The 20,339-nt window shown below is 38.2% G+C and overlaps 1 protein-coding gene across 1 annotated transcript; it reads right to left on the bottom strand.

The window, feature by feature from the left end:
- Positions 1-2,384: 2,384 nt before the first annotated feature.
- Positions 2,385-20,339, bottom strand: dnajc5ga (DnaJ (Hsp40) homolog, subfamily C, member 5 gamma a). Its single transcript, XM_080048405.1, has 7 exons — positions 20,204-20,339; positions 9,692-9,819; positions 8,202-8,415; positions 6,678-6,834; positions 5,637-5,812; positions 4,594-4,633; positions 2,385-4,501 (listed from the first exon to the last, which is right to left on the bottom strand). Exons 2-5 carry the CDS (start codon positions 9,808-9,810, stop codon positions 5,643-5,645), a joined length of 660 nt encoding a protein of 219 aa, XP_079904531.1. The 5' UTR covers positions 9,811-9,819; positions 20,204-20,339; the 3' UTR covers positions 2,385-4,501; positions 4,594-4,633; positions 5,637-5,642.

Raw genomic sequence — 20,339 nt, 5'->3', positions numbered from 1 at the left:
GATTTATTTTGTAAAATAAAGAAAAATGTATAGTGAACCAGAACACGTTTACCCACACACAGCATCAATCACAGTAATGCAAACAAACAAACAAACAAACAAACAAACAAACAAATAAATAAATAAGTCAACAAGTAAGTAAGTCAGTAAGTAAGTAAGTAAGCAAGTAAGTAAAAAAATAAGTAAGTAAGTAAGTAAGTCAAACTTAGAGACAGGAAGTTATAAAATCCCCCTTTTTTATTTGGTTGAACTTCATAACAACTCATTAACAGATCGTCCACAGGGAATCACAACAGATATTAATAAAACGTTTTTCTTCAGAGTTGTTCTAAACTTTCAATCGTTTTGATATTTTCTCCTCGTTCTAAAGAGAAATACACACGGCTAATTATTTTGGTAGATTGTTCAACTTGTTCGACCGAGTGACGAGGAACACACATACAAAAAAAATCCTCTATCTGTCCATGAAAAAAACGTTAGCACGTGTTAGCATGGAGTTTGTATTACTTGAAAAGGTGCTACGAGGAACTTTTAAATATTTCTGAAACAGTCTCATTTTTCCTCTGATGATCATAAATTACATGTAACAGCAAACGAGACCATCAGTGCAAAGAATGCTATTTTTAAATAGTTTTTCTTAATGCCTTTGTCATGGGTATACGCTCACCCAGAAACAACACTACCGCTTTTGTCCAAAGGGGGTGCAAGAATTAACACAAACTGAAAGTTCCTCGTAGCACCTTTAACACAGAGTATGCTAACAAGTTAGCACGCAGTATTTAAAAGTAGACACGCAAATGACTTGAGACTGTTTAGAGTGTTACATTTAAATTGTTATTTCAATATGACAAATAAAAATGAAAAACGTATGTACAGAACACTGTTAAAGCAGACATTATTAAATCGATAAAACATGTCCATTGACGATAAGGAATTGTGTCAGTTATTTTAGCCGTTACAGGAGCTATTTACAACAATTACAAAAATAATAAATAACATGTCTTCTTTCAGTGCTTTGTACACTTCTAGGTGATTTGAAATTGAAAAGATCTGAAGAAAAGACAACGAATAATTATTCCTGAAATGTTACGGGGAAACTTGATATTGCAGGTTAGTGGTTAAAAAAAAAATTATTTAAAAAAGGTGCTACGAGGAACTTTTAAATATTTCTGGAACAGTCTCATTTTTCAGTGCAAAGAATGCAAATGTTTTCTTTTGTATTATAATTTTTTTTAATGCCTTTGTCATGGGTACACTCACCCAGGAACAACAGCTGGTGTACTAAAACCCTACCGCTTTTGTCCAAAGGGGGCGCACGTATTAACAAAAACTGAAAAAGTTCCTCGGAGCACCTTTAAATGACAACCATTCAAGTTCCCAGACAAGTTTCCTTTGAGAAATAAAAAGAGCTAAAATGAAGCGATCTGAGCTGGTTTATGAACAGTTTATAATTCACCAAATGCATATTATACTAACAACATGAGGCTAAAATAATCAAATGGCATTTCTAAAGTCATGGTTGGTTGGCTGGCTACGCAGAGCTGCTGCCTTTGGTCTACAGAACAGTCTTAACTGCAACACGAGAAAGAGTGTGTAGCAATCAATAATGTAATAACTGCTGATAACTTCATAATTCTTTCACTTTTTAATGTAATAAAAGTTGATAATATAGTAACTTGCCAGTAACGGAATACAATTTCTGAAACAAAAACATATACACTTATTGGAATAATAAGCTATAAGCTATTGTCAAAAAGTGATTTGGTTATTGGTAAGTATTAATGTAATTCAATAACTTATTACATGGGGCGCTCCGGTGGCATAGTGGATAGAGCGCGTACCATATTGGCTCCGGCCTTCATTACAGTGGTCGCGGGTTCAAATCCGACCCGTGGACCTTCACTGCAGGTCATCCCCTCTCTCTCTCTCTCTCTCTGTCTCCGTTTCCCCATTTCAACTCTGTACTGTCTAATAAAGCTTGAAAATGCGAAACAAAAGAAAATTTTAATAACTCATCATTACATTACTGGCAAAAACAGTTCGTTTTTTTCCCCAGAAATTTTTCTTACGTTATTGGCAGATTACTACATTATCGGCTTTAATCGCATTTAACTCTGAAAGATTACACTATCTGCCGTTACTACACTATTGTCTGCTACAGTTGCACAATGACAACAAAACACAATTAAATACAAATTATTTGACAGTTAATAACACTTCAATGTTGTTTCTCTTCCATGGTATGGCATCGGTTATTGTCCATTTTTTTTAGTCGATAGATTATGCTGGGGGTTGTATTTATGATGACGTAAGTGCTGGTACAAGTGTATGATTGTGTGTGTGTGTGTGTGTGTGTGTGTGTGTGTGTGTGTGTGTGTGTGTGTGTGTGTGTGTGTGTGTCTCAATGTCTCTGTGTGTGTGTGTTAGAGTGTGAGTGTTTGGTCTGTGTCTGTCTGCGTGTGTGAGTTTGAGAGCATATGTGTGTGTGTGTGTGTGTGTGTGTGTAACCAGAGTCTCCGTAACATTAGGCAGGTCTGTAACTGTAATCCAGTGCTGTACACAGTAAGGGGACATGCATTCAGGATAGAAATGCATGCACCGCGAAGTAAAAGGAAAAACCTCAACTCTTCTTAGGATCCATGCTCTTAAAGATAGTTCCGCTCCAGGTTTTGGCTCAGACATTTAACATCAAAAATCCGTTGAGTCCGGTCCCTATTTTCCCTCTCACCGACACATTTTTGTGTTCACGAAAAATGTAGCATTGCCCCAATTGAAAACGTTGTATGTTCGTTATCATGCCTCCTTCGAAAGATAGATTTTTTTCACACTTGGCATCCAGGGCGTATTTGAAAGGGTGAGCGTTAGAGGGTAGTAATGGAACATTTAAGTGGTTTCAATTGTTTGTTTTAAACAAGACGGTAGGAGGAGGAACTGGGGGAGAAAAAATAGGTCCTTTACGTCTATTTATACATGGAACAAGCGGCATCCATTGTTTTACTGAAAAGAAACTCAAATTTCTCCATACTCTCCAAAACAAAGTGGGAAGTAATGTTAAAAAGTGCTCCTGGGGCGCTCTGGTGGCGTAGTGGATAGAGCGTGTACCATATTGGCTCCGGCCTTCGTTGCAGTGGTCGCGGGTTCAAATCCGACCCGTGGACCTTAAGTGCAGGTCATCCCCCCTCTCTCTCTCTGTCTCCCCATTTCAACTCTGTACTGTCTGATAAAGCTTGAAAATGCCAAAAAATTATCAAAAGAAAGAAAATAAGTGCTCCTGTTGGTGACCACAGTCCAAAAAATGGAAGAAATGTTTTCGAAAAAAGAAGAAAAAAAAATTAAGATAATTCCAGCCTGGTTTGAATAGCAGATAGCCTTAGTGACGACCACCTTTTCCATATATTTTTTTTTCTTTCATATCCACATCTTCGTTCCCAATCTCACCGACCCCATTGGTTCTAATGAATTAACGTTATCGTAAGTTAAGGAGTCCAGAAATGTTGCCAAGAATATCTCTGTAAAGTCTAGAAGGAAGCCACAAAAAAACCTAGCCTGGTCCTACCAGATCCCCGCACTTCATTAGGGGGCCAAGCCCGAGCAGGAGCTGGGGCCGCGCTCAATTGACAAATGTTAACTCACTTGAAGGCGGGTGTCTGATGAAGTTTAAAACTATTGGATCTGCCCAGTGCCACTCTGGATCTGCCAACCAATCGCATAACGTTTGGTGCTCCGGCTTCTGACTACAACTGAAACTGGCGCACGTCATTGTTTTCTCAGCCACTCCCTCTACTGAAGGGAAATGAAAATTTACTGAAGGGAAATGAAAATTGAGCGGAAGTAGGTAGGCGGGCGGTGCAAGGCTAAGAAAAACCTATAGGCCAATAAGAGTGTTCGGAAGGTTGTGGATTCCGGAATGGGGTGTGTGGAGATTCTATGGCCCACCAACTACACACAGTCAATCATACTCTCCTTATATGAGCGGGCAAATCATCCTTTTGCGATCAAGGGTCAAAAACCAACCGCCTTTTGATTGGTGTACCACAGATTTTTGGTCCAGAAGTTTTTCCATAGCCGCCGTATTGCTACGAAGTGAGGGCTTAAGGGTGAAAAGATTAATCTCTGGGAATATGGGAAAAAAAATCGCATCCAATTTAGGCTATAGGCTTAAGTATGAAGGAAGATGGAATGATAAAAAGTGGACTTCTTGGAAGATGGCATAAGTTGCCTGGCGTAAAATGATCAGTGAGGGTCTTTTTCTGCATTTTTATAGGGCCTGGCAAGTTGTTGTTTTTTTTAAATTTGAATGATTACTCCTCCATAACTTGAGTTCCATGGAGGAGGAGGGGAGTGAGGAGCCTTTAAGAGCCCAGTGAACAGGTGTTGTCCAGTGGGTAGAATCGGGCGGGCGGAGGGGTCAGGCTGGAGGTCTGGCTGGTGGTTTCGGGCTGGTTGATGTCACTGGCAGCAGACGGAGGTGGTTGGCTCATGACGTTAGGGGGTCGACGGTCTGAAAAGGAAAAAAAAAAAAGTTAAATAATTTTTCCTTAAACAGTATTCTGTATTCAACAAGGTGTTGTATAATACCAGTTTGTCACCCACCTGCTTCCGCTGGTTGAGGCTCAGACATTTCGGCACTTTCCTGTGGGACGAGAGAAAGGCACACGTTACCACCACAGTTAAAGTTATGCACTAAAGCTTTTTTTTTTTTAATCAGACAATTTCTTATAAAAAAAAAAAGCTGTAAAACTATACATTGGCAAAAAAAAAAAATAATAATACAGTGAATATTAGACAACAACACACTTGTCTTTAATAAACTAGTAATTGATATGCAGTGCAAAGAAACTCTTAAATTTGGCATTTCATAATATACTATCTAAGTATCAAAAACAAGCAGTAGGAACACACAATAATGACTTATAAAGACATACACAACAGGAAAATAAAATAATATTTTAATATATATATAAAGTTGCAGTATATTATTCAGCCATGCTTATTTTTCAAATGGCATTTCCACAAGCAAACAATACAGTGACAGAATTTAACACAACAAATGGCATGAAAACAAACATGCAGGTTCAATGGGCAAAATGACACAAGTGACATGATGCTTGCTGTAGTAAGTGTGAGTGAGGGCTGTGAATCGAACGCAGGGGCGGTTTGTTATAGATGGGTTAAGTATGAGTTAGCATAGATGGGCAGCACCAAATTATGAAGACAATATTTCACAAACAAGACCAAAAAAAAAAACTGATGAGCGGATGATGCGACACATACCCTGCGTCCCAATACCCATACTTCCCTGCTTAGTATTTAGTATGCTAGAAAAAGATTTAGGATGTCCCGATGCATGATGTCAAATGCAGTATGCCAAAAATACAGACATCCCTTAATTAATACAACCAATTGCCTTTTCTTGTGTACAAATGCCAAGTAGTCATTTTGGTAGTAGTAATGATGTGTGCCACAATTTCAAATGGCCTGCTCTTCTTGGAGTAGAGGTAGATGTTAGTTCTTAATGCATACAAAGCAAAAGTATGTGATTTGGAACGCAGGGAACCTCTCACATACAAGACAAAATCGGATAAACGGATGCGACACATAGAATGATTTGAGGATAGCGACGGCGGAAGTCTTACATAGAGTCATTTGGACTCTGGTAAAGTCTCTCCAGGGTTTTCTCCTGGGTTGGCTGAGGTGGGAGACTTTGCCCCAGGAGGAGGGAGGGGCATGGGGAGGGGGATCGGCTGACTGGGGCCCTCGGAGCCTTCTGGACCGAGGTTAGACGTCGGCTGGCCTATGATTACTGTGAAACCTGTTTGGATCAGGGAAGCATGAAAAGACCAATTCTATTGTGTAAGAGCAGGTTCAAAATATATATTCACTGGTGAGGTTACAGAAAGCACAGAAAGGGTTGGTTATGGTTTTTTCATGATCAAACATTGTGGGTGCCTGAACTGTCCCCTGAACCTGCAGTAGTCAACCATGAAGCAAAACTTATGCAGTATAGTATTAATCAACTTGTATAAAACAAACCAAAACAAACAAACCTAGGAAAAACAGTGTGCTTGTAACACCTGTACACAGGGTATCTGCACAATCTTTACGTACACATTCATTGATTCAATGACTTTTAAGACCTTTTTAAGACCTCTAACAAGGAAAAATGAATACCAATACCGCGGCAACAGAAATCGACAAACAATGCTACAGTACCACATAGCGTTTGTGTTGGACTTGCCAGTTTAACATTGAAAGATAGAATAAACTAATAAAAAAAAAAATAGAAAAACAAAAAGCACACTCATTCTTTCTAACCCTGTTCAAATTGAATATCAAAACATAAATGTTATGTCTTAAGAATTTTCAAGGATCGGCGGGTACTGTGTTACAAGAAGTCAATTTACAAAAGCAGTTGCAAGTGTAAGTTTAACCTTGTATGTTGTTTAAGTTGCCCCAAATAGGGACAAGGGTTGTACATTAGAGAAAACTATTAACTCTCTGTGCATCACATCAGTAACATTCTAACTGCATCATCCCTATTCAAGAAAAAAAAAAAAAAAAAAAAAAAACCTAACCGAGTGAGACCTCCCCTCACTTCCGTCCTGCTCTGCAAGAAGTAAATGTTCACAGAAGCAGTTGTAAGTGTGAATTTAAATCATAACAGAGTGAGCCCTCACCTCCGTCGGTCTCAGCTTTGATCTGAGCCTCCAGGTCTTCTGGGTCGACGTACTGGTAGCTCTCGTCATCGTCGGGCGGTTTACATTTCCCATAACAGAAACAACAGCAGCAGCAACAGCAGCAGCAGGTGAAGAGCGTGCAGCAAACTACCAGACCCTAAAACAAGCAGATACAATGGCTTTTAGGTCCTATTAAAAGGTACAGTGTGTAAAAACAAGAGTATGTCGGTGTTATCTAGTGGTGAGATTCTAGATTGTAATGCTCACCAGACCCTACGGAGGGGGTAAAACAAGCAGATACAATGGTTGTGTTCCGAATCGCATACTCTTTCTTTTTTCTATTCTACATACTACATCCGACGATAAAAAGAATCTAGTTAGGTTGCAGTAGGCATACTATTGGGACATACATTACTCTCTTATTTCATCATAACATTGCGCCTTGATCTTGCCTCTTGCTTTTATATCCGTCGCATCCCCGTTTGTTTTCATATGGAGGCTTCGTCGATGTGACGTCACTTCACGTGCGCACTGGATTGTGGGTCAGAATCGCCCAAATAGGATGCACTTTTCAACACTAACAATCTTGGCCGCATGAAGTAGGACATCCGGGTACTTCTAACCATCCTAAATCTGGCCACAAGAATCGGGACATCCTAAATCTTTTTTCTACATACTATATTGTAGAAAGTATGCGATTCGGAACGCAACCAATGTTTTTTTTTTTTTTACACGTGTATTTCCATATGCAATCATACAAAGAACAAATATACAAAATACAATGGTTTTAATGCACAGTGCAGTTCAGTTCTACTCAAAATTGACTTGGTAGATTTAGGACAAATGCATGAGAGCTACAGGGAAGTGTAAGTTACTAACAGAGTTTTTAACATATATTTTTTTTGATTTAGAAAGAAAAGCCATCAGAAATTTCCAATGGGCATTTTTTCCACTTTCTAATTTAGCAAAATACAATGAAAAATGTATTTTCAACCTTTTCCTCAAATCGATAAGTCCAGTATATATAAAAATGTGTAAGGCCGTTAAGTTTGTCCGTTATGTGCTACTGTAGAAACATGGCGATTTCAAGTAAGTAGGCAAAAACTTAAAGACCTACTTCACCGGTGGGAATATGAGGGTGTATTGAACTCTGAGATCCTATATAGTATAACATTTAATTGGTTCATCCTAGCCAGAGAAAAGGCAGAAAGAGTGTTGTATGGTCTCACTGTCTAACCCTACATTTTCCTTACTGTGACATCACAGTAAGGGCTAGGATTAACAGGACAGCTGGGCCAAGGGAAGACTGAGGGAAGACTGAGGGACGACTGAGGGATGAAAAACCTCATTCATTATATTATAATAGTGATTTTATAATGATAGAACGCCTGTTCCGTATGGGTGAAGTATTCCTTTAAGTGACATTACTGAAACAAGCCCTCAGAACAGTATACAGTATGTACAGCAGCTTCAACTAAAAACATCCATTTAAATAATATAGTGAAATCAAAGTAAAGCACCGACCTTGAACCACCACTTGGACATGAGGAAGTAGTATTTGACGCTCTCCTCTCCAAACTGCTCAGAGACGTAGAGCCCCATGGAGCCGTACTCATCGTAGATCTTCCTCTTGGTCTCATCGTTCAGGATGGAGTTTGCGTTGTTGATTTCTTTGAACTTGTCGGCGGCCTCGGGGTTATCTGGGTTCTTATCGGGGTGATACTTCAACGCTAGCTTCCTGTGAGGGGGACAGGAGGGGAGAGGGAGTCACATAACGCAATGGGAGAGCATAGAGAAATAGGGAAAGGTGGGGATATTATTCATTTTAGTTTATTTTTGTACCTTAAGATTCATCCAAAATTGTCTATTTAATTCTATTTTGTCATTTAACTTTAAACTTAATGTATAAGTTACAATGTTTATTTCTTTACTTTCCGACTGCCAAAACTGTAGAGAAGTGTTTTAGGCAAGTTTCTCTTACTGTGACATCACAGTAAGAGAAATGTAGGGTTAGACAGTGAGACCATAAAACGCTCTTTCTGCCTTTTCTCAGGCTAGGATGAACCAATTTTTTTTTTTTTTGCACATTTATACTACATAGGATCTCAGAATTCAATACACCTTCATATTCCCACCGGTGAAGTAGGTCTTTAAACTTGAGCAAAACTGTTGGGTGTGTCATTTTAACAAATATCTGTGAGATTCAATTGCCGTTTTTGTTTTGTCTTTGTGGTCCTATGACAATATTTAACATTAAAGTGACATCACTGCAGCACGAATATTCTTATAGCCCAGGATGTCGTGAAAAAAAAAAAGCTTGACTGCAATTATTATACAGTAGGGTTGATGTGATAAACACTTTTTTAGATAATAAATCCAGACGAACCAATGATTGTCAAAAATAAATTATTTATAAGAAATATAATAAAGAAGGAAGGAGCTAGTAAAACATGCTCTTTAGCAACGTGTGGAGGAATGTCTAGTATGAACAGAACTTCAGTAATCTTAACACTTTGAGGGGGAAATTTGCCAACACAATCAGAGACGGGATTACACACATTCAAGTGAACAACAGAGGATTTAGAAAAATACCTAAAGTTAAAACTACATTGTGCTTTGCCTGCCTTTTCTGGGGAAACTAAATCCTTTCACAGGAGACGGCTGAGACAGATTAATTGGGCAATAATACAGATTATACATATTGTTTAGACTGCTGCCAATAAAAAAAAAACAGTGTTAATATACAGCCTAGGCTCTGTAAAGGGCATGTTACTAGCTATGGTGGGCCCCCTTTGTTTACAGAGCCTAGGCTGTGTATATTTTATTAGCACACACACAGTACAGACAGGTAGCACATCATGAGGAGATATTCACTGATTTTGACAACAGGCGTTTTCCAGAATCACTGACTCATGACTTTAATTGTATGATATAATCGTGCTATAAATACTTGATGAAAAAAATTCTGTGATTCAAATTTAAGCCATAATGGTGCACCCCTACTGTGTGCTTACCGGTAGGCTTTCTTTATGTCCTCGGCGGTGGCCCCCTTCTCCAGACCTAGCACCTTGTACACACTCTCCCCAGCCGTGGACATCTTCCTTTGGGGACGAGCGGGGTTCGCTTCCGCCATGGTTCACCTCTGGAACAAAAAAATATAAAAAAAAAAAGACATATTGTTAGTAAAGATCTACTTCACCGGTGGAAATATGAAGGTGTATTGAACTCTGAGATCCTATGTAGTATAAATGTGCAAACATTTTAGAAATCGGTTCATCCTAGCCTGAGAAAGAGTGTTTTATGGTCTCACTGTCTAACCCTACATTTTACCATGTGTGACATCACACATGGTAAAATTTATGTTTAGGATTAACAGGACAGCTGGGCAAAGGGAAGACTGAGGAAAGACTCAGGGAAGAAAAACCTCATTCATTTTATTATAATAGCGATTTTATAATGATAGAACGCCGGTTTCATATGGGTGAAGTATGATATACCCTTAAGTGTTGCTGAGAGGCTTAGAGATCAAATATTTCAGACCATTGCCATTTGAAAGGCTCAACAGAATATCAAATTAACTCTAAATACTGCATTTCAACTTCCCAGCACTGCTACTGGTGTTTACCAAAGGAGCAGTTTGACTTGTGTGTCATTAATTGAACACTACGTCACGTCAGCAGTCAGTAGTACACACAGGACATTCAGAAATGCAGTATCAGTGCTGCAGGGCCAAATTAAGGATATGACGTCATGCTTTTAACGACCGAAGACATCAATCAACACATTGAGAAAATGTAAGTGTCCAATGAAGCAATGATCTGTTCATATGTCACGAGTTCCAACAGTTTGAATTATTTTCAAAGACAATGTACGAGAAAAAAATCAAAAAACACCATAGACATAATAGGCCAGGAATTACCATTAAAAAAGGTACAGTGTCTAATAAAAGGTGTTTTTTGTTATTGAAAAATGCAACTTTCAATTAATAAAAAATGTTGAGATGCCTTTCCCAAAGACATCTCTACAAGACATGAGGAGTTGTTCTTCTCCCCCACACTAACAAAGATCAGGATTACCATGTTAACATATTTTTCATTCGCTTTTCTAATCTCTATTCTATACTTGATTTATTTTAATCTTGATGTATTTCATGCCCCTGTAAAGCACTTTGAATGGCCTTGTGTCTGAATTGTGCTATATACATAAACGTGCGTTGCCTTCTTCCCCCCAATACCATTAACAAAGACCAGGATTACCATGTTAACTCCCCCATGAACCCATTGCACTGGTGTTGGGGGGGGGAGAGAGAGAGAGAGAGAGAGCGAGAGAGAGAGAGAGAGAGAGCGAGAGAGAGAGAGAGAGAGAGAGAAGGGGATTCGTAATGAGCCTAGAGCATTGACTCTAACAGCATCATGAGTAAGATCTTAATCAGCGTGAGACAATTAACATCGGTTTTTACAAATTCATGGCATGCTCCTCTTGTACCAGTGATGTTCACCAATCCAATCAGAATTGGCCCAAGGCGAATGTGTGTGTGTGTGTACGCCCGATCAAAACAAATTACACACTTTTATACAATATTAGCAGATATTTGAAACTTAAAACAATCAAGGAATTCACAAAATTGGGGCGGAATAATTTATCGCTAACGGACTCATACAAGAAAAATGAACTCTTTTCATTTTATTGAAAGATGAAAGCAGAGCTGATTTGATTTAGTCATGGTTTAAAAAGCTTTGGAAAGATGAGATGTCATGTGAGGAAACAAAATGCCTTCAGTCAGGGAGCAGGTTAAAATAGATCTGGTTTTTGTTTGTGTGTAAACTGATGTTTTTGGGGCAAAATTAGACGCCAAAAGTTTTTTTCAGAACAGATTTGGAGACAGCCTTTTTTAATTTCTAAATTTTAATGTTTTATTCATTCGCTTTTCTAATGTGTATTGTGTATTTTAATCTTGCCCCCTGTAAAGCACTTTGAATGGCCTTGTGTCTGAATTGGGCTATAGAAATAAACTTGCCTTGCCTTGCCTAAATAAAAACACAAACTAAATGTATTCGAAATCAGGCAATAAAAAAACATATTTACAAATACTTCTGAAATAAAGCTTCAGAATAGTGCTGAGAATGATTATGGAAAGTGTATTTAATGCAAGTGCTTTAGAAGTTGAGATATTTGGTTTGAAAAAATAAACTAATGTTGAGATAATGTCCGTTGAAGATGGTTGTATAGGGAGAAATATACAGACGCAAACAGACAAGGTTTAGTCAAATAAATAAAGACCTAAATGTACATTATACATGTTGGACCTTTTATTTATATTTATAGTATGAAAGAAGACATGTTATGGAAGCTAAATAGCCACAACTCTTAAAATTGACAAGTGCTTTTAAAAAAACAATATTTTTGCCTACAGTGTGTTGCTTTAAGGCATTTTCTGCTATCTGGTGCCAGGCTGCCCGGTCGCTCATGCAGAGAATTTTGAGTGTTTACATTCAGTTTTCTTGGCTCTGGCTAAGACATGCCATCTGGGCCTGCAGCGCTACCATCCATGAGAGGGAAAAAATAAAGGCCCACTGTATCTCCTCTTTGTAAAAGGTTTATTCCAATCTGACACGATTCTATTAGTTATATTCTGTGTATACGACATGTAATTATGAACTGTTGTATGTACGCCAGAGCTGCAGATTTTTTTTTTTTTTTTTTTTTTTAATGTAGCATTAATCAGACAATTCCCAACATATGAACAAATCCTTCTGTAATAACCTTCAGGATAGTGCTGAGAATGATTATGGAAAGTTAAGTTGATGTACGTGCTTTAGAAGTTGAGATATTTGGTTCATAGTATTGAGAAAAAAATAACTTATGTTGAGATAATGACCTAGTATTGGACCTTGATACTAGTATGAAAGAAGACATGATATGGAAGCAAAATAGACACAAATCTCAAAAAAAAAAATCGATCAACCTGTAGAATATTTTCTGCAATAATCAATTCAGTTGTGTTTAATATACAATCTGTGTTTTTAACGTACTAAGAGTTATCAGAAACAACCATAAGAAAAATAAAAAATTAATTTGGAACATTCTTAAAAATAGCATTCTTTGCACTGATGGTCTCGTTTGCTGTTCCACGTCATTTATGATCTTCAGAGTAAAAAATTAGACTGTTTCAGAAATATTTAAAAGTTCCTCGTAGCACCTTTACTTATAACAATGCCAGAGTTTATATTTTAAAAGAGAACAAATTACTTTTCTAAGCGTTGGCTATGAAACGAAAGCCCTTTATGGAAGGCTTATACACGGGTCAGAGTGTGATTTGTAATTATTACAGAGAGAGGTCGTCTGAGATTTTAATCCGGTGCAAATCTTCCCACTTTGTAATATGTTAAGTGGCGGAAAAAAATAAGCCGAAGCAAATTACCTTCAGTATTGGCAGATAAACGGTATGCTAATATAAATCCTGTGTTATTTATAATTTAAATTTTTTAAGATTATTTTTTGGCATTTTCAAGCTTTATTTGATAGTACAGAGTTGAAATGGGGAGACAGAGAGAGAGGGGGGGATGACCTGCAGTAAAGGTCCACGGGTCGGATTTGAACCCACGATGCGAGTGAGTGAGTGTGTGTGTTGGGTCGTCTAACCTGAGTGTGACCATGTCTCTAACATGGACTCAGTGGGGTAATCTGTCAGATCAGCAAAATGTAATCTTCTTTAGTCAACGATCCATGCTTGTGTGTGTGTGTCTTTGTGTGTGTGTGTGTGTGTGTGTGTGTGTGTGTGTGTGTGTGTGTGTGTGTGTACGTATTGTTTGGTAGAAATCCCTATTCTTAAAATTCCAAGCTGAAATGCCTAAACCAAAGAAGTATCGCCATTTTTTTTTATATACTTAAATGCTAACAGGCTATATATCGAAAATCTGTTCTGTAAAAACATTGAACCCTAATATGTAGTCAAAATGAAACAACTCTGGCTTTAATCCAACATCTAGATATTAGAATTTTTAAAGAGATGAAAATGTATCATAATAAGTTAGATATTGTGAAATTTGCATATCTTTAAATATGTAATACAAGAAATAAGTACATCTACATGTAGCACTTACATGATGTGGCACCTTGTAGTTTGGGTGATTTGAAGCTAGAGTACTTGCAGGATTCTTGTTGTTCTGAGTTTGTACCTTCATGGTTGAATGCACGTAATGGAAGTCGCTTTGGATAAAAGCGTCAGCTAAATAAAATGTAATGTCATGTTTTAATCTTTGCAATAAACTGGCTCAGTCTCATGATGATATCTTAAAGTTCAATTCTTTGCCCTATTCTCCTGCAGCGTGACTGTCTCACCTCGACACAGAAACCATGACGACCAGCCGCCCGCCTCCTGTCTGTCTGCACTAAACAAACTGTCGCCCTGCAGCTAAAAATGGATCCCATCGATCCGGTATCCCCGAGCCGAGGTCCATTAGATAATTAGTAAACTGCAGTGACTGGTGTGGTGGTGCAGAATTTAAAATGCTGCCATGTATGTATGTAGGCTATACAGATGGTGATGGTCACACGCACGCACACACACACACACACACACACACACACACACAAAGCTAAATATGGAATGAAAGTGAAACTGTTACGTAACAAAAGCCCTGGTGAAGTGTATACTGTAGGTCTTGATATAGGCAGCATTAAAGGTGGAGTCAGTGATTCTGGAGAACGTTTGTTGTTGTTTAAATCAATTTGTCAAAATCGGTGAATATCTCCTCATGATCAGCTGCTACCTGTCCGTACTGTTTGCTGTGTGTGCGCTGACAAAATCTGGTGTTGTTAATACACAGCTTAGGCTCTGTAGACTGGTATGTAAACAAAGGGGGCCCATTGCAGATAGAAAGATGCAAACTTACAGAGCCTAGGCTGTGTATTAACACTGGATTGTTTTTTTAGCACACACACACACACACACACACACACACACACACAGTATGGATGGTAGCAGATGTTGGGGAGATATTCACTGATTTTGACAAAGTAATTTTGAAAACAAGCCTTATTTAGAATTGCTGACATCACCTTTAACTTGCACTGACTAAACTCTCTTTAGACTACTTGATGTTGGTGGCCCTAAAAACAAATGCCCATATTTCCTGTAATATTGAACACTTTTGGTCATCATAAGACATTGTTTGGGTTCAGACAGTATATTTGGGTATAATGCGGCCATCCGATCTGAATATCAAATTGTCTGGCAGAGCTATTTTATAAAGGAACTTTTTAGTGCTGGTTTTATTACACAGTTAACATGCCCCACACACCCTAGAAAGCTATTATTTTTAACAACAAAGACAAGAGAGCTATTTTAAGATTAACAACATTAAAGTGTGGGGTTTTGACAAGATCCTTTTGTCTCTACCAATAAAAAAAAATGCCTTGTTGGAGTGGCAGAAATAGGGCTTTGATGTTCAAACCTAACAATAGTCTCTTAAAACAATTCTAAATATAGACAAGAGAGTAATACAATACTTTTCTGTGTCTGTGCGAATTTATTTTGTGCTGGTTTATATTGGTTTGGAAATGCCCCATGATATTCATATTTCTACAATGAGGAATTGTAGATATTTTTAAAGATAAGGGTCATGATAAATGTTCTAATAAACTGTCCTATTGTCTCTTTTTATTAAGATTTTTTTTTATGTCTTTGCCAGTTGCAAAATCCATGTTGGAGTTATGACTTAAGTGATTTTGAACATATATCTTATTAAGAATATTTCAGTCAGTACTATTAAGGGTCTATTTGTGACTAGTCCGACTACTATTTCACAGTTATCCCTTTTCCAATACAAGTGCTTGCTCATAAACGTTAAACTGCATTAACGTACTCATAACATAAATACACAGCTATGCATAACATAGTATGGTTAAGATGTACAGCAAAATGAATGACCATTTCTCTCCCCCTGACTTGAGCCTCTTAGACAGACTACTTCACTTCACTACGATTTTCAGAACTAACTCCAACCATGTTTGAATCTAAAACAATCAAACTGCATCTATTTGGAGTCAAGTCAATTTAATTTATGTAAGAGAGTCAGAGAGATATAAAATAAATAAATCACATATGTGCATCGTGGGGCTTTACAATCTGTACAACATACAACACCATCTGTTCTCCTTAAGACCTGGATTTGGATGAAAAAATGATATAAAATATAAAATAATATAATTCCATTGGGGAATAAAATGTAAATAAAAACCTCACAAAGAGCAGCAGAGGGCTCCCTAGACCGCTAAACATGCACAGAACAGACCCCCAGACCAGTACCTCTAAATAGTCAATTTACAGTTAAAAGGTGCTCCGAGGAACTTTCATTTTGTGTTAATTCTAGCGCCCCCTTTGGATAAAATCTGTAGGGTTTTTACTATGCCAGCTGTTGTTCCTGGGCGAGCGTACCCATGACAAAGGCATTAAGAAAAACTATACAAAAATATTCTTTGCAGTGATGGTCTGGTTTGCTGTTACAAATGCACTTGTTCTGACCTCATAGCTTTAAAATCTGCCAATATGTAGGAAGAATAATCATCTGCAGTAAATGCTTTGGGGCTGATGATAACGACAGGTTTAATATTCACACAAATCAATGATTCGATAATATTGATTACTATCAAAGGGTGCCATGATGCTGATGATAAAATGTAATTTACTATTGACTCTCTGGGCACATCAATACTATTTACAATAGGGCTGAACAACTAATCATATCTTAATCGTAATCGCGACATTAAATAGGGATATTTTCAACTCGCAGTAGGTTAGCCTAGTAGTAGTCAGTATTTAGTCAAGATAAAGGTTACATGTGTGTCAAAATATTATTTTAATTTAAAGGTGCAGTGTGTAATATGACATCATCAAGAAAGTTCTACAAAGTTCTAGAATGCAATGCTCCCTGGGTAACCCCACCCCTTTTGAATAATAACAGAAGCTACAGTGGCCTTCAAGGACAAGAACAATTCTAATTTCTAAACAATGCACCTAATGACATTCCAACTATGACACTTTCAACATGGCGGCCACTAGGCCTTGGTCCAAAATATGCAGAAATATGGACATACAGTATCTCACAAAAGTGAGTACACCCCTCACATTTCTTCACATTTTTCTTTATATCGTTCCATGGGACAACACTGAATAAATGACACTTTGATACAATGTAAAGTAGTCAGTGTACAGCTTGTATAACAGTGTAAATTTACTGTCCCCTCAAAATAACTCGACACACAGCCATTAATGTCTAAACTGCTGGCAACAAAAGTGAGTACACCCCTTAGAAAAAATGTACAAATTGGGCCCAAAGTGTAAATATTTTGTGTGGCCACCATTCTTTTCCAGCACTGCCTTAACTCTCTTGGGCATGGAGTTCACTAGAGCTTCACAGGTTGCAACTGGAACCCTCTTCCACCCATTTATGACAGCATCACAGAGCTGGTGGATATTAAAGACCTTGCGCTCCTCCACCTTCCGTTTGAGGATTCCCCAAAGATGCTCAATAGGGTTTAGGCCTGGAGACATGCTTGGCCAGGCCATAACCTTTACCCTCAGCTTTTTTAGCAAGCCACTGGTCGTCTTGGAGGTGTGTTTGGGGTCGTTATCATGTTGCAATACCACCCTGCGGCCCAGTTTACGAAGGTTGAGTGCACATGGTCAGCGTCGTACACAGAGGTTGGCTTTGGAAAATAGACGTATGAGTGCTGCCAGCATTGCTGAAGGGCTTGAAGGGGTGGGGGGTCAACCTGTCAGTGCTCAGACCATACGCCGCACTCTGCATCATACTGGTCTGCATGGCTGTCATACCAGAAGGAAGCCTATTCTAAAGATGATGCACAAGAAACCCCACAAAAAGTTTGCTGAAGACAAACAGACTACAGACATGGATTACTGCAACCATGTCCTGTGGTCTGATGAGACCAAAATACATTTATTTGGTTCAGATGGTGTTAAGAGTGTGGAGCGGCAACCAGGTGAGGAGTACAAAGACAAGTGTGTCTTGCCTAGAGTCAAGCATGGTGGTTGGAGTGTCATGGTCTGGGGCTGCATGAGTGCTGCCAGCACTGGGGATCTACAGTTCATTGAATTCTAACATGTACTGTGACATACTGAAGCAGAGCATGATCCCCTCCCTTCATAAACTGGGCCGCAGGGCAGTACTGCAACATGATAACGACCCCAAACACCCCTCCGAACGACCACTGGCTTGCTAAAGAAGCTGAGGGTAAAGGTTATGGACTGGCCAAGCATGTCTCCAGTCTTAAACCCTATTGAGCATCTTTGGGGCATCCTAAAACGGGAGATGGAGGAGCGCAAGGACTCTAATATCCACCAGCTCCTTGATGTCGTCATGAATGGGTAAAAGAGGGTTCCAGTTGCAACCTGTGAAGCTCTAGTGAACTACATGCCCAAGAGGGTTAAGGCAGTGCTAGAAAATAATGATGGCAAAACAAAATATTGACACTTTGGGCCCAACTTGGACATTTTTTCTTAGGGGTGTACTCACTTTTGTTGCCAGCAGTTTAGACATTAATGGCTGTGTGTCGAGTTATTTTGAGGGGACAGTAAATGTACACTGTTATACAAGCTGTACACTGACTACTTGACATTGTATCAAAGTGTAATTTATTCAGTGTTGTCGCATGGAAAGATATAATGAAATATTTGAAGAAATGTTAGGGGTGTACTCACTTTTGTGAGATACTGTATATGAGACCCTTTCTAAGGAAAACATTTTTTTTCAGCTATTATGCACTAAATTAAATGTACTTATGGATATTATAATTACTTTCTACAAAATCTGCTAGGAAATAAAACCCAAAATTCTACACACTGCAGGTTTAATATTGGCATGAAAATTGTGCAGCCCTTATACAGCCTACACAGTATAAACATTGTACTAAAAATAAAAACAAATCATAGGGTCAACTAGGTTCAATTGATTGCAAACACATACCAAATTTAATTAGACCTCTGACACACAAGGCCAGTTTATTTGGTTATCATGTATTATAGTGATGATTATAGCATGCTATCTATCAGTACTATTCATAAATCTAAATTATCTGATTGACAGAACTTGTTGGGAGGCTTGGAAGAGCCCATAATGTACATAACAACTCATTACATTTTGGAGCGAGAAAAATATTTAACACGCTCAATAATGTATTAGCTTGTTGTTGCAATATGGGCTCAGCATTTTGGCTACACACCATTGACTAGCTATAACATTATTGGCTAGTTTCACAGACATGGATTAAGTCAAGAAGTTCTGGACTAAATTGTACTTTCAATGAACAATCTCCATTCAACAATTGCATTTAGTCCAGTATTTTTGGCTTAATCCATGGCTGTGAAACTGGCCCTATGTGTTCCATTTTGAACAACATTAAATTACATTATGGGTCATGTTTAGATAAAGGGTTCTTATTACATGGTTGGTAGTACAAGCTTCAACCCTCTGTTTTCATTATTAGGTAATTAGATCAAACCATATTGGGCTCAGTTAGGTGTTGGTCATAGCGGTACGCAGACTAATGACGTAATAAAAGTTTAGATTTTGGGAGGTAAACATTAAAACGAGGTTGATATTTTTGGGATAACGGGACAGGGAACACCGCGTGATTGTCCGCGGCGTCTGGTTGTCCTTGTTGTGTAAAACCTCTAATCCTTTGTTAATCTCTTTGCCCTGAGAGAAAAAATACTTTCGATTCTAACATCCAGTCATTCATAGTTTAGATAAATGTTGCCATGGAAACATTTTAACAATTTAACTTATTGATAAAACCGCCCCAAAGTTATCTCTATCTGGCGTTCTTAATCAGCCAAATAAACTGTCATATGGATCTGTACGCAATTGTTACACCTATTTCAGTGGTCTATCACTTCTTAAGGTCTATTTATTCAATGAAAGATCACGTTAATAAATGTATAAAAATATCATACACTTATCTTGGCCCGTTATTTTAAGCAACCTGCTAACCAGAAGCCATAAGTAGCCTCTGATACCGCTGTATTGAGAAGACAAAAGATAAACCAAACGGCATTTAAAATGATAGCAATTTAATGATCTACTTGCCTGTATGCGCAACTACAATATTTAAAAATGTGGCGTAAGATTGTTGTATGTATAAACTACGATTCGGCTTAGATAAACCCACGTGGATACGGTGTTTAATCCAGTACAGGTACAAATTATCACTAGATATCGTTTACATGTGATGGCTGCCACCGCCCTCAAATTTGACAGTATTACACTTATAAAAATACGTTTTATATAGTGTTTTAACATGTGAACGTAATAAGATACCATACAAATGTGTTATGAGACGCTAAGAATAATGTATAATTTATGGGTGATAAAGTTATGTAAGAAACATGCCAAGCTTAAAATGCCGGTTTTATGAATGCGGTTTGGTGGGACATGAACGCGACAGCTAATGCTAAGCTCAAAAGCTAGCTGATGTATCGCAGCCTTGCAGCCGAAACGCCTTACCTTGTGCTAACTGAACACTGTATGTCTCGCTGTGAGGTTGGCAGGATCATAGAGGCATCCGTTTAAATGTCCTAACTCCCAATTTAAAGGCTCATATCGGCGCCCATGGGTGTTCAAAGGAGCGGGTACTATTAGC

Source organism: Ammodytes marinus (assembly GCF_949987685.1).
Source record: "Ammodytes marinus genome assembly, chromosome: 19".
NCBI classification, from domain to species: domain Eukaryota; kingdom Metazoa; phylum Chordata; class Actinopteri; order Uranoscopiformes; family Ammodytidae; genus Ammodytes; species Ammodytes marinus.
This window is presented reverse-complemented; position numbering and strand designations above follow the sequence as displayed.